Source organism: Marmota monax, unplaced genomic scaffold (genome assembly GCF_021218885.2).
Source record: "Marmota monax isolate L192 unplaced genomic scaffold, Marmota_monax_Labrador192_F-V1.1 WCK01_AAM20220418_F8-fsc00041, whole genome shotgun sequence".
NCBI classification, from domain to species: domain Eukaryota; kingdom Metazoa; phylum Chordata; class Mammalia; order Rodentia; family Sciuridae; genus Marmota; species Marmota monax.
In genome coordinates, this window is record NW_026695238.1 from 3,223,466 (window position 1) to 3,237,922 (window position 14,457).

Genomic DNA, 14,457 nt, shown 5'->3' on the forward strand with positions numbered 1-14,457 from the left:
TAATTTAGCATTTAACAAGTGCAGCTAAAATACACCTTCTTAATCCTTGAACTTTCTTTGACTTTGTCTCTAGACTTGTTTCTATCCTTCCATTCCTTTCAGAGTGAGAAATTTACATTAACAGCAAATTATTTACAAGGCACTTTCTCATTCACTTAATTTAGTTCTCACTACAACTTATAATTCAATGGCTATACTCTTTATTGGGTCTTTGGTAAGTATTCCATAATTTGCTAATATCGCTACATACCTTTTCTCTTCTAATCCTTAATCCTCTGTTAGAATGTATTCTATTATTAAATCAGTTTTATAAAAAGGAAAGTTGAGGTTTAGAAAGATTAAATGACTGGGCTGGGGTTGTAGCTTAGTGGAAAAGCACCATCTAGCCCTTGTGAGGCACTGGGTTTGATCCTCAGCACCATATAAAAATACATTACAAAAAAAAAAAAAAAATATATATATATATATATATATATATATATAGAGAGAGAGAGAGAGAGAGAGAGAGATTAAACAATTTACTTCAAGTCAACAGGTAATGAGAAAAGAATTGGAATTCAACCCAGGTCAATTTTTAATTAGTGCCTCTCTAGAAAATAAGGAAGAGATAAGTTGATTGAGAGCCAAAGTAATCCAGGTTTCCTGAGTCTCAACTCTACCTTGTTTAATCATATATTCACCACTTCAGATAATGCTTATCAAGTACCTGTAAATGTAACAGGACCTACACTGCGTATCAAAGATAATTGGCACTTAGATTAGACAAGAACACTGTCCTCATGGAACTTAAACAATGTTAGAATATCAGTGATCCCAGATTCGTATGGTAGTTTAGAGAAGAACAAGAGTTGTAAAGCAATAATTTCAGAAAATAAAATTGAAGAAGGATGTCATAGGATTAAGAAATAGGATATTCTGTTCTCAGTGCAGGATCTAGTATACTTCAATTACTTAGGGTTTGAATGTGTCCCCCAAAGTACCCGTGATGGGAACTTAAACTCCAACACAACAGTGTTGAGAGGTGGGACTTAAAAATTGATCAAATTGGGCTGGGGCTGTGGCTCAGTGGTAATGCACTTGCCTGGCATGTGTGAGGCACTGGGTTCGATTCTTAGCACCATATGTAAATAAATAAAAATAAAGATCTATCAACAACTAAAAAAAATTGATCAAATCATAGCCAGATATGGTGGCACTGCACCTTGTAATCCCAGTTACTTAAGAGACTGAGGCAGAAGGACAGTAAGCCTTGGCAACTTAGCCAGAACCTGTCTCAAAAAAATAAAAAATAAAAAAGGCTGGGAATGTAACTCAGATAGAGTACCCCTGCGTTCAATCCCTAATACCACACACACACACACAAAAAAAATATTACTAATTCATGCTGGGTGCGTATAATCCTATAATCCCAGCAATTTGGGAGACTGAGACAGGAGGATAGCAAGTTCAAGGCCAGCCTCAGCAACTTAGCAAGATTATTATTATTAACTTAGTGAGAACCTGTTTCAAAATTAAAAATAAAAAGGGCTGGGGATTGGCTCAGTGGTTAAGTGCTCCTGGTTCAATCCCTAGTACCCCCCCCCAAAAAAAATTACTAATTCATGAGATAAGCCCCTTTCCCCTCTCTTGCTCTCCCATGTGTTCTCTTGTCTTTCCACCTTCTGCCATGGGATGACAGCAAGAAGACACTCACCAGATGCAGGCCCCTCAACCTTGGACTTCTCATTTCTTCTAGAATTGTAAGAAATAAATCTTTATAAATTAATTATCTTTATTAATTTATAAATTAATTACCCAGTGTGCTTTATACATTAATTACCCAGTCTGTGGTATTCTGCAATAGCAGTATAAAATAGACTAAGACAATATTTACTCTATTTCCTACCACTCCCAGTAGTCCCTCCCCTTTCACTTGACAATTAGATACTATATTCTGGTTGCTGAGTGTATTATTAGTCAATTGTGCTCAAGTCCCTACTCTGCTTCTAATTGACTGAGTAACCTTGAGCAAGTCACTTAACCTATCTGAGACTCAATTTCCTCATTTATAAAATAAGCGATCAAATAAAAAGATGCACATGCAAAGTATCTAGCAACCATGGACTTACCTGAGCAATTGGATTATCAATGGCAAAAATGAAACTTCCTGCCCAACATCCTACCATTCTCTACTGCCTAAGGCCTTGTCAAACCTGGAGCAAAGAAGCTGAGAATGTCAGTCAGGTTGTTTAACTTTCAAGGGCACCTCTCTGCAGCAGCATTATCCTCAGTAACATTGCATAGCCCAGTGGTACAGGACAAAACTCTGACTCCTGGCTGCGTGGATATAAATTCCAGTCCCTCCACTTACCAGTATGCGACTGCGACTAGTTTTCTAACTTCTCATAGCAGATCATATTGTGTTGTGAGAACATTAAGTGAGATACTGCATGTAATGTCCTTGGCATAGAGCAAATGCTCAATCTTAACAGTTAACAAGTTGCTATTGTATGATGCCCATGCTGAGACGGGTGAGAGTTACAGAAGGAGAAACAGGGCCCTTTCCTCAACAAGAGGGTAGTTTAAGGCAATGTTGACAAATGCTCCCCAAAATACCACTTGGGAGTGTTGACAGTAGAAAGAACCCCTCAGATCATAAGTAACATAGGAAGAAAACACAGGTACCTTGGCCATGTCACTAACAACCTTCTTTGTGATTCTCACTAGACTTTGATTATAAAATTAAATCTTTAATTTTATATTTAAAATCATAAATTTTAAAAACCATCTATAAAATTAAATCTTTGGACTGGACACTGTGCTGTCCATTATGGCAACTGTGAGTTTCTTGTGACGATACATTTAAATTAGCTAATATTAAATAAAATTAAAAATTTAGTGCCTCAGTCAAACAAGTCACATTTTCAAGTGCTCACAGCCACATGTATATAAAGGCTACAATATTCAACACCATAGAATAGAACACTTTTATTACTGTGAAAGTTATATTAGATAGCACTGGACTTAAAATGATCTTTTTCTTCTTCTTGGCCCTGGGGATTGAACCCCCAGGGGCACTTAGCCACTGAGCTACATCACCAGTTCTTTTTTATAAAAGTAATATTCTCACCAGCCAGACCGAAAACCTCTTTTTTTTAAAAAAAAAAAACCTTTGTTTATTTATTGTGTGGTGCTGAGGATCAAACTCAGTGCCTCACATGTGCTAGGCAAGTATTCTACTCCTGAGCTACAACTCCAGCTTCATCCCCAGTCCTTTTTGCTTTTTATTTTAAGACAGGTTCTCACTAAGTTGCTTGGGACCTTGCTAAATTGCTGAGGCTGGCACTGAACTTATGATCCTCTTGTTTCAGCCTCCTGAGTCTCTGGGACTCATAGTGTACCACCATGCCCAGCTAGACTAGAATAATTGTAATGGCTCTCTTTAATAATCTCTGAGGGTGGGTGGGGGTGATTGAAATGACACACACTGGGTGGGGCAAGTTGGGGATCTGGAAGCTGGGATCCGGAACCATCTGAAAGACAAGACCCCATAGGGAGTGGGATGGAGGATGGTCTGTAGGTATGCCGAGGGGCTCCCCTGCAGAGCAGCTCACTCTAGCATTTCCCATTCCACACTGTAGGCAAACTGCGGCATGTGCTGAGCTTGGATGGCTTCCTCAGCTACCTCTGCTCAAAGGATGGAGACATCTTCAACCCGGCCTGCCTTCCCATCTACCAGGATATGACTCAACCTCTGACCCACTACTTCATTAGCTCCTCTCACAATACTTATCTCGTTGGGGACCAACTTTGTGGCCAGAGCAGCGTCGAGGGATATATACGGTGCAGTGGTAGTAGAGAAAGGGTCCAGCTCATTAGAGGGACCATCTGTGGGAAATTGGGCGGTAGTGAGTGAATAACAGGGATTGAAGAGATATTTTTGTAGTGCTTTCAACACTTTGATATTGGGGGGAACTGGGACTGAGGAACCCTGGATACCTGAGACATTTGAAGAAGATATTGAAGACTGATGGGAGAATGGTAAAGAAACCCTATGGGTAAATGAGATTTCTCTCTTTCCTGAGCTATGAAACTCTTGGAACTCAGAGCTAACAAATATTTTGAACAAACAAGCAAAATGTTAAAGAGAAAGTAGTACAGCATAGGAGTTAAAATCATGGGTGCAGCCAGGCATGTGGTGCACTCTTGTAATCCCAGTGACTCGGGAGGCTGAGATACAAAGTTTGCAAGTTCAAGGCTAGTCTTAGCAACTTAGCAAGACCCTAAGCAACTTAGACCCTATCTCAAAACATAAAAAGGGCTGTGGCTATGGTTCAGTGGTAAAGCGCCCTTGGATTCAATCCCTAGTTCCAAAAAAAAAAGGTCGGTTCTGGAGTCAGACGGGTGGATGTCAAAGCCTAGCTTCCTCACTTGGTACTATCTATATCTTGGGATCCCTATCTATGAAATAGGGAGATAACAGTACCTGTTCTTTTCAGGTTGTAGTGGAGATTAAATGAGATAATCCATGTGTCAATAGCTAATAGGTGGTAGCTGCCTTTATTGATTTACCATGGATTAGATTGAATAGTCAAGACGTTTTTAGTGCTAGCAACTCAACTAGTAGCTTCAAGGGATATGAAAATGAGCGGAACTTTTACTCAAAATTAAGTGAAACTTCCAAGTGGTAGAACACATTCTTGGCATGTGTGAGGCCCTGTGTTCAATCCCTATCACCAGAGAGAGACAGAGAGGAAGAAATTAAATGTAAATATGCAGAAAGCTTAACTAACCCAAGTGTTGTATAGGGATATACAACCAGAATACCAGGAGTATCATGAAGTAATGTGTGATAGGTGGCTAAAAAGAATTGTGAGTGGGGTGGGGTGGGTGTAAGAGCTGCAGCCATCCTCAAGCAGACAGAGAAGCATCCAAGAATACTTGGATAGCTTGAGGGGCTGGGGTTGTAGCTCAGTAGTAGAATGCTTGTTTGGCCTGTGTGAGGCACTGGGTTTGATCCTCAGCACCACATAAAAATAAATAAAATAAAGCTGTCCATCTACAACTAAAATAAATAAACACACACACACACACACACAGTGTACATAGTTTGAAGAGGTGTGGATGGGTAAGTGCTGATGAGCATTGATCTCTCCACATTGGGGAGAGGGTCAGAACTTGACCTCTTCTGCTTCTGGGGTTGGGGTTCTTGCAGGGCCCTGAAACGAGGGTGCCGCTGTGTGGAGGTAGATGTATGGGATGGACCTAACGGGGAACCCATTGTTTATCACGGACACACCCTGACTTCCCGAATCCTGTTCAAAGATGTTGTGGCCACAGTTAAACAATATGCCTTCCAGGTAGTAGCCCCAGGCTGGGAAGAGGGCTGAGACAAAAGAGCCTAAGGGAAAAGTGACTGGCTCTGGTTCTGGGGAGGGTGAAGGGGTGCTGGGAAGGTTATTGCAAATGCCATGATATATGTAAGAGAGGTTTTTAACTCTAGAGCACTGGGCAGATATTAAGGGATTATTATGAATAAGTGTTGGATGTGTTACTAATAACCAGTAGTCATAGTGGTACTAACCACTCTCCCATCTGGGAGAGACTAGATAAAGAAACAAACAGTATCAAGTAAGGTTGGGAAACACTAGGAATCTGGAGATGAAGTCTAAGAATATAAAGACCTGGTCCTCCCCTTCTGATCCTAAAAACTCAAAAGGTCTCAGAGGACCTGAGTCAGACTTGGCACAGGTATGAAATTGGGGATCCCAAAAAATGACCTTTAGATGTGGATCTTGTCCCTGTGGGTGGGCCCCAGACCCAGCAAATTCTCACTGAGCTCTATAATGGGGTTGGAGGAATTTAACAATCAGGGTACTAATTTGAGTAAATAGAGGGTGGGCTAGGAACTCAAATGTCTGGAACAGGAGGGTATAGGGTTTTAGAACTCTGATGTAGCATGCCCCCCCCCACACCCAACAGGCATCAGAATATCCACTCATCTTGTCCCTGGAGAACCACTGCACCTGGGAGCAGCAGCTGACCATGGTACGCCATCTGACTGAGATCCTGGACGATCAGCTGCTGAGTTCCACCTTGGATGGGCTGCTACCCACTCAGCTTCCCTCACCTGAGGTAAGGACCTGGTATCCCCTGACAGGCTTTACTGTGGCTTCTGCATTCCTTCACCTTGACTTCTTCCTTCATGTCCCTCTTGTTTACATCTTTCTATCCCAAATGAGCCATCTTGCTCTTTAATATGCAACTTTAATTTTGAAAGATCTAATTGAACACAGAATTCCATTTACAGTTCTCTAAGTTTTAAATCAACTATTTACTTTTTATTTAATTTTCTTTTTTAAAAAAACATTTATTTTTTAGTTATAGTTGGACACAATACCTTTATTTCACTTATTTATTTATATGTGATGCTGAGGATCGAACCCAGGTCTCACACGTGCAAGGCGATCACTCTACTGCTGAGCCACAACCCCAGCCCTTTATTTAATTTTCAATGGAAATGTATTATTTTTCCGGATAGTTGACAGTTGGTGTAGACTATACAGACAATACAGAGAAAGGGAAATCTTTCCATCATAATCCCAACTTTTTCCATAATAACACCTATCAATAATTTGGGGTTTTTTTGGTACTGGGGATTTAACCAAGGTCTCACACATACTAAGCCCCTGCTTTACTGCAGAGCTATACCCTCAGCCCCTAGAATACATTTTTAAATGCTTATATAAAAAATATATATATATATATATATATATATATATATACATATTCACACTTTTTGTCATTTTGGGGGTACCAGGGATTGAACCCAGGGGTGCTTAACCACTGAGCAATATCCCCAGCCCTTTTTGTGTTTCAAGACGGGGCCTTGCTAAATTGCTGAGGCTACCTTTGAACTTGTGATCCTCCTGTTTCAGCCATATGAGCCACCAGGATTATAGGCAAGCACCCCAGAACCTGGCTATGTTCACATAGACACGAAGAAAAAAAAATGAGGTTGTTTTCCATATCCTTTTCCTTTTCTTTTTCGTACCAGGTATTGCACCCAGAGGTGTTGAACCAGCAAACCACATCTCCAGCCCTTTTTAATATTTTATTTAGAGACAGGGTCTCGCTGAGTTGCTGAGGCTTATTTTGAACTCATGAACCTCCTGACTTAGCCTTCCTAGCTGCTGGGATTACAGGCATGTGCCACCAACCCAGCTTCCATAACCTTTTTATATGTGAAATATATATCATGGATGTCTGTTCTTGTAAAAAATTTTTCCTTTTTAATAGTTCTACAGAATTCCATTTTATGTCACGAAGGAGAATTATTCAACCAGTTGCACATTTGGCAGTGATTTTCTACTTGTACCTACAGCTTTTTCCATTGATTCTTTATTATGGATTCCTTGAGGCAAAAAATGTCAAAATAAAAACTCTCTGGGTTAAAGAGTTTTTATTTTGACATTTTTGATTATTATTGCAAGTTGCCCTTGGGAAAAAATACCAAATTATACTCCAACCAACAGGGGAGAGTAACTACAAACAACAGTGAGATGATTGATAATGGCAAATACTGAAAAAAGATCGTTTTTTTAAAAGTCCATATTTTCTTTTCTTGAATTATCTGACAATTTGTTTACCCAATTTTATTAGGGTTTATAATTTTTATTGATATTGTAATGATTCCTATGTGTTAAAGATATTAATGGTTTGAGAAATACTTTGTTGTCTATTTTTGCTTTTGTCTTTTAGCATGTTTTTCCTTACAAAAGTTTTTAAGACTTATGTAGCCATACCTGTCAATATTTTAGATATCCTCTGAGTTTTCTTTTTTTTTTATTATTTTTTACTTATAGGTGGACACATATCTTTATTTTATTTTTTTTTATGTGGTGCTGAGGATTGAACCCAGGGCCTAGCGCATGCTAGGTGAGCGCTCTACCTCTGAGCCACAATTCCAGCCCCATCTTCTGAGTTTTCATATCATGTTTCTAAAGTCTTTTCCATTATGAGATTATTCAAAAAAATTCTCTATTCAAGAAAATTCTGGCCGGGTGCAGTGGTGCATGCCTGTAATCCCAGGGGTTTGGGAGGCGGAGGCAGGAGGATCACAAATTCAAAGCTAGCCTCAGCAATTTAGTGAGGCTCTAAGCAACTCAGTAAGACCCTGTCTCTAAATAAAATACAAACTAGGAGGCTAGGGTTGTGGCTCAGTGGTACAGCGACCCCCTAGTGGGTGAGAGGCCCTGGGTTTGGATCCTCAGCACCACATAAAAAAAATAAATAAATAAAAACAAAGGTATTGTGTACAACTAAAAGAAATAAATATTTTTTAAAAATACAAACTAGGGCTAGGAATGTGTTCAGTAGTCGAGTGCCTCTGAGTTCAATCCCTGGTACCACCATCCCTCTCCCCCCAAAAAAGATTCTTGTGGGCATGATGGTGCATGCCTGTAATCCCAGCAACTCAGGAGGCTGAGGCAGGGAGGACTGAAGTTGAAATCCAACCTCAGCAACTTAGTGAGGCCCTAAGCAACTCAGTGAGACCCTGTCTCTAAATAAAATATAAAAAATAGGGTTGGAGGGCTGGGGATGTGGCTCAAGCGGTAGCGCGCTCACCTGGCATGCGTGCGGCCTGGGTTCGATCCTCAGTACCACATACAAATAAAGATGTTGTGTCCGCTGAAAACTAAAAAATAAATATTAAAAAAAAATAGGGTTGGAGATGTGATTTAATGGTTAAGCACTCCTGGGTTCAATCCCTGATACCAAAAAAAAAAAAAAAAAAGATTGTTTTCCTCTCATACTTTTATGTTCTTTATATTTTTTGTACTTTTTTTTTCTTTTGTACTGGTGATTGATTCCAGGGGTGCTTAAGCACTGAGCCACATCCCTAGCCTCCCCTCCCCCCTTTTTTTTAATTTATAGAAAGGGTCTCACTGAGTTGCTTAGGGGCCTCACTAAACTGCTGAGGCTAGATTCCAACTCACGATCATCCTGCTTCAGCCAATGGGATTACTGGTGTGCACCATAGCCTTTTATATATGTAAATCTTGACTAAGAGGATAAAAACTCTTAGTGTTTCAGATGTGAGGTAGAAGCCTACATTTATTTACCTATCTTTCATATGGCTACAGATGTTACAAATTTGTTTAACGATAAGGGAATCCCTCTGGTATGTATTAAGCAATCAATTTCTTCATGGGGGAACTTCCTACTATTCACTGCCTTTGAGGGCAGCAGGAACTGCAAGATTCCCAGGAACAGACAGGTAGACATCTTTCTTCATTTTTGTTCCCTAGCAGCTTAAAGGGAAGATCTTAGTGAAGGGGAAGAAGTTAGGAACACTTGAGGATGATCTTGAAGATGAGGAAGAAGTGACAGAACCCCAGCTGGAGAGACAGCAGGGGTCAGAACTGCCATTGGGGTCCCCCTCCGAGCCTGTGACACTGGAGCTGAGCCACCTGAATAAGGACAAAAAGAAGGTAGGCCAGGAGTGGTCTTTCTGTGGTGGCATTTGGTTAGCGTGCTTCACAAGCTGAAGGCTAATTTGTGAAGATAAGAGCCTGGCAGGGTGGAGGGCCAAGGAGAAAAATAACCCTTCCTCCCAAGAAAAGAGGTATAATAATGCATAGATGGCATCACTGTGTGGGATACATCACCAAATAAAGATACACTGCAGTGGCTTTCCAACTTTTCTGGGCCATGAAAAATTTTTTTTAATGAAATCTTATATGGAAACTCAGTATACAAAATAGATAAACAGAACCATTCTAACTGAACCCCTCATTTGGCTCTCTCATGGATCCCTTAGATGACTCTAGACCTTTCTCAATCTCCTTAAAGTCCAGTTTGAAAACCACTGTGTGTATGTGTGTGTATTTAGGACTATTAGGTTGGCTAAATAGGGATTAGTGGAATGATTACAATGACTTTAACTCCAGTGGGCTTAGAGAAAGCTTCTTATAATGGGTGGAATTTGAGTTTGAAGTACGGCCAGAAATGGCCAAAGGTTTGGAGAGGGGAAGGTGAAAGCTTTAAGAAAGTTTTGCCAGTGTGGTCCATATCCCTATGGGGAAGGGCAAGGCTAAGGGAGAAGGGGTGCCATTGGTGGGACCTCTGAGATCTGGGTTTGAAGTCTGCATTTCTCTCTTGTGGGCTTGCTTGGCCCGCTCAGCTGACTTCTAGCTTTCCTGTTCTCTCTGGGACTGTGATGTTTAACTTGCCACCATGTCCAGGGATGGAAATGGGAATTCAGGAGACAAGTCCTGTGATGTTACTCTACGACCCTCACATCTGACCAGGAGCAAATTCCACAATCATTTGCATACCTTGACATACCTCTCTGGATTCATGTACATTTTGTTGTTTTTGTTTCTGTGGTACTGGAGATTGAATCCAGGGGAGCTCTACCACTGAGCTACATCCCCAGTCCTCCCCCATCCCCCCGCCCCAGGCAGGGTCTTACTAAGTGGCTAAGGCTGGCCTTGGACTTGTGATCCTCCTGTCTCAGCCTCCCAGGTAGCTGGGATTAAAGGCATGCATCACCATACCCAGCATGAATTCATGTACATATATATTTTAAATTATTTTTTAGTTGTAGTTGTACATAATACCTTTATTTTATTTATTTATTTTTATGTGGTGCTAAGGATCGAACCCAGGGCCTTGCACATGCGAGGCAAGCGCTCTACCACTGAGCCACAACCCCAGCCCGAATTCATGTATTTTTTGATCAAGATTATTGTTCATTTGTTTTCAAACAAGAGAGAGGTAGGGAAGATAACACATCTCTGTTTAAAAATAATGATAAAGACCTGTTATCCTAGATATAACATAGAATGGACTCTCCAAGCCCAGCAGCTGAAATTAATCCCAGCAGTATATGCAGACTGCCTTTATTCCCATCCCCACCCCCAGGTTGTGATGTGCCCGCTGTTTTGTCCGCCTATCTGTTGTCACATTGTGGCCCAGGCTTCTAATATCAATCTTGGGTCCCTTCTCTTGCTTGAGCAGGTGAGGCAGGAGGGAGAATACAGTGGGGAGGCAATGGGCAGAGGTGTAGATTGGATGGAGGGCCATTAGCTTCTTCCCTCTCAAGCTGATGAGGATTCAATTCCTCTCCACTTTTTCCTCCAGAAATCCAGGTCCGTCTTGTGTCCAGCCCTCTCTGCCCTGGTTGTCTACCTGAAGTCTGTCTCATTCCGCAGCTTCACCCATTCAAAGGAGAACTACCACTTCTATGAGATATCGTCCTTCTCTGAAACCAAGGCCAAAAGCCTTGTCAAGGAGGCTGGTTAGGACCAAAATGGAAGGACAGGGAGGGAAGCGCGGGATGGGTAGCTTCAGACTTATGGGCAGGGATATGGTGGTAAGTCCCAAGTAAGAGGACAAGGGAGCTCAAGAGAGATGATGGAGTTAAGAAAATTATCACAGCAGGCAAAGGGAAGGGAGTTAGGAATAGTGAGCACAAGGCTGATGACACTGGGGGAAGGGGACATTGAGCTTTAGATGTTGGGGAAAAGAGTGAAGTGAGTGGGCAGGGTCCTTGGGGCCAGGGAATTGGCAGGAGCTACCCCACTTCCATCTTCCTCCTTCTTTCTTTTACAGGCAATGAGTTTGTGCAGCACAATGCCTGGCAGTTAAGCCGTGTGTATCCCAGTGGTCTGAGGACAGACTCATCCAACTACAACCCCCAGGAACTCTGGAATGTAGGCTGCCAAATGGGTGAGGAGGCAGCAGAGACAGGAGGTGGGACTACAGGAGTGGGTGGAGGGAGATAAGTTCCCTAATGGAAGCAGGGCCAGGGGGAATGACCTTGAATGCTAGGTGAGGAAAAGGCTACCTATCTTTGAAGATGTTCCCGGCAGGCACTCTTATACCCAATACCTGTCTTATTCCCTTGGAAGAGAACCTGGAAGTCTTCTGAGATGAATCTTTCCCTTCTTTTCTCCTGGGACCTCAGTGGCTATGAATATGCAGACTGCAGGGCTTGAAATGGACATCTGTGATGGGCTCTTCCGCCAGAATAGTGGCTGTGGCTATGTGCTAAAGCCAGATTTCCTGCGTGATATCCAGAGTTCCTTCAACCCGGAGAAACCCCTCAGTCCTTTCAAGGCCCAGACTCTTTTGGTCCAGGTATGATGGGAAGAGAAGCTGTTGAAAAGAACCTGGGATAACTGGGATAGAAGTGGGGGAAGATATGGCTAGGCCTGACAAGAGCATAATTGGCTGAAAATTCCTTGTGAGATGCAGAATAACCTGATTGCTAACAAGACATTGGAGCCAACTGCCTAGCTTAAAATCTACTTCCTAGTTGTATAATACTGGGCAAGTTTGTTAGCCCATCTGTACTTCAGTTTACTCACCAGTAAAATAGGAATGATACTACTGCCTACCTCACAGGATTGTGAGGATTGCAGGAGTTATTAAGGTCAAGTGCTTACACCGCCTGGTACACAGGAAGTGCTACAGAAAAGGCTGCTGTCATTAGCATGTCTACTTTCAAACCTCTTAAATTTCAACTTTGTGCATTTAAAATTGCAGAAAGGGCTGTGTATGCCTGTAACCCCAGTGACTTAAGAGGCTGAGATAGGATTACAAGTTTGAAGCCAGGCTCACCAAGTTAGAAAGAAAGACTTATCTCAAAAAATAAGGGCTGGGGATGTATCTGAGTGGTAGGGCATTCCTGGATAATCCCCAGTACAATAAATAAGTGGATAAAATTGCAGATAGACTATAGAGGAAAATATGTTGCTTGCAGAGGATTAGTTTTGCAAACTGAAAAGCTAGTGCAAGGTCCCTTGTCCTCTCCTCTGGGGCGTCAGAGATTGGGGGGTGGGTTGGGCTAGGTAGGCACTCATGAGGTTCCAGTGCCCTGGTTGCAGGTTATCAGTGGTCAGCAACTCCCCAAAGTGAACAACACCAAAGAGAGGTCCATTGTGGACCCACTGGTGAGAGTGGAGATCTATGGCATCCGTCCAGACACAACCTGCCAGGAGACCAACTATGTGGAGAACAATGGTGAGACAGCAGTGCTGGGGAAAGAGGTGGTAGGAGTATAACTGTTGGTTCCCTTCCATACTGTCATGTCACCACCCACCCCTACCTCCACCCCTATAGCAGAAGGGCAGTATGGAATAGTACAAGGAATCCTGGCCTTCCATAGCTTCCAGTTACTTGGGAAAATTGCTTACACATTTTGAACCTGTTTCTTCACCTATATAATGCTGATTGACATCTAGATTAAGTGAGAATACAGGTAAAAAGGTGTGGGCTAAGAGAAGCTGGGCATGGTGGTGCATGCCTGTAATTCCAGCAACTTGGGAGGCTGAGGCAGGAGGATCTCAAGTTTGAGGCCTGCCTTAGCAACTTAGCAAGACCCTATCTCAAGAAAAAAAAAAAAAAGGGTAGAGGGTTAGGGATGTAGCTCAGTGGTAGAATGCCCCTGGGTTCAATCCCTAGTACTACTAAGGAAAAAAAAAAGTAAAACGTGTTTCATTCCTTCTTACCCGCCACCTCAGGTTTTAATCCCTACTGGGGTCAGACACTGTGCTTCCGGGTGCTGGTACCTGAACTTGCTATGCTGCGTTTTGTGGTTCAGGATTATGACTGGAAATCCCGAAATGACTTTATTGGTCAATATACCCTGCCATGGACCTGCATGAAACAAGGTGAGACAGTCCTTGGATCCCTGGCCAACACCCTGGCTCTGGCTGCCTCCCTAATGTTGTTGTCCTGCCCCTTTCCAGGTTACCGCCACATACACCTGCTCTCTAAAGATGGCATCAGCATCCACCCAGCTTCCATTTTTGTGTACATCTGCATCCGGGAAATGGAAGAGCTTCAACCTGGGGAGTCTGAATTCTGAGGTGGGTATTTTATAGTGTGGATGGGTATACTGGCTTTAGAGGGTGAAAGAACAACCTGGATGCTCCAGAAAGCAATTAGAAAAGGTGAAAATCTTTGGATTGTGCATTCCAGGCATATTACCTTGCCCTTCCTAACATGCAAATCTAGAACCTGACTTTTCACCTTTTTTTCTCTCCCTTTGTTTTCATGTCATTGGTATCTTTCCTGCCTTTTCTCCTTGTGTAGTCTATACTGGAGTTCCCTCCTTCCTCTTGCTGTAGGCTCAGTCCCATACTCAGATCTACTACTAATCTCTCCCATCAACTCTGGCACGAAAGCAAATTGCAACTAGAAACTCAGAGAGGGGCTTGGAGCAAAGAAACTTACAGAAGTATTATACCTTTAACTTCCTCAAAGCCCTGAGTCAAGGGAAGGATAAATCAAGGCTCCTCAGGCAAAGGCTGAGGAAGGAGACCTGACCCTAGGACTGTACCATGACTCTCCAGAGAACAGCACACAGCCATGTCCCCACTGGGTTGCACCTCTCCAGTCCCCCTGGTGTAAATAGAGCTTCTCTCTCCAATTTGGCTCTGGTATGGTTATTGGGCAAGGGGAGGC

At 42.4% G+C, this 14,457-nt stretch overlaps 1 protein-coding gene across 3 annotated transcripts in view; it reads left to right on the forward strand.

Moving 5' to 3' along the window:
• Positions 1–14,457, forward strand: part of Plcd4 (phospholipase C delta 4) — a 39,052-nt gene that overhangs the window by 11,806 nt on the left and 12,789 nt on the right. Inside the window, exons 7-16 of one of the 3 annotated variants that reach the window (XM_046439571.2) lie at positions 3,621–3,822; positions 5,195–5,339; positions 5,962–6,114; positions 9,291–9,473; positions 11,128–11,284; positions 11,599–11,715; positions 11,954–12,126; positions 12,876–13,011; positions 13,512–13,661; positions 13,740–13,859. In XM_046439571.2, the coding sequence (XP_046295527.1) occupies positions 3,621–3,822; positions 5,195–5,339; positions 5,962–6,114; positions 9,291–9,473; positions 11,128–11,284; positions 11,599–11,715; positions 11,954–12,126; positions 12,876–13,011; positions 13,512–13,661; positions 13,740–13,858 (1,535 nt within the window). In that variant the 3' untranslated portion in view covers position 13,859. Of the gene's footprint in view, positions 1–3,620; positions 3,823–5,194; positions 5,340–5,961; positions 6,115–9,290; positions 9,474–11,127; positions 11,285–11,598; positions 11,716–11,953; positions 12,127–12,875; positions 13,012–13,511; positions 13,860–14,085; positions 14,423–14,457 lie in introns of those variants that run through there. The other 2 variants (XM_046439569.2, XM_046439570.2) reach the window with 2 other exon arrangements.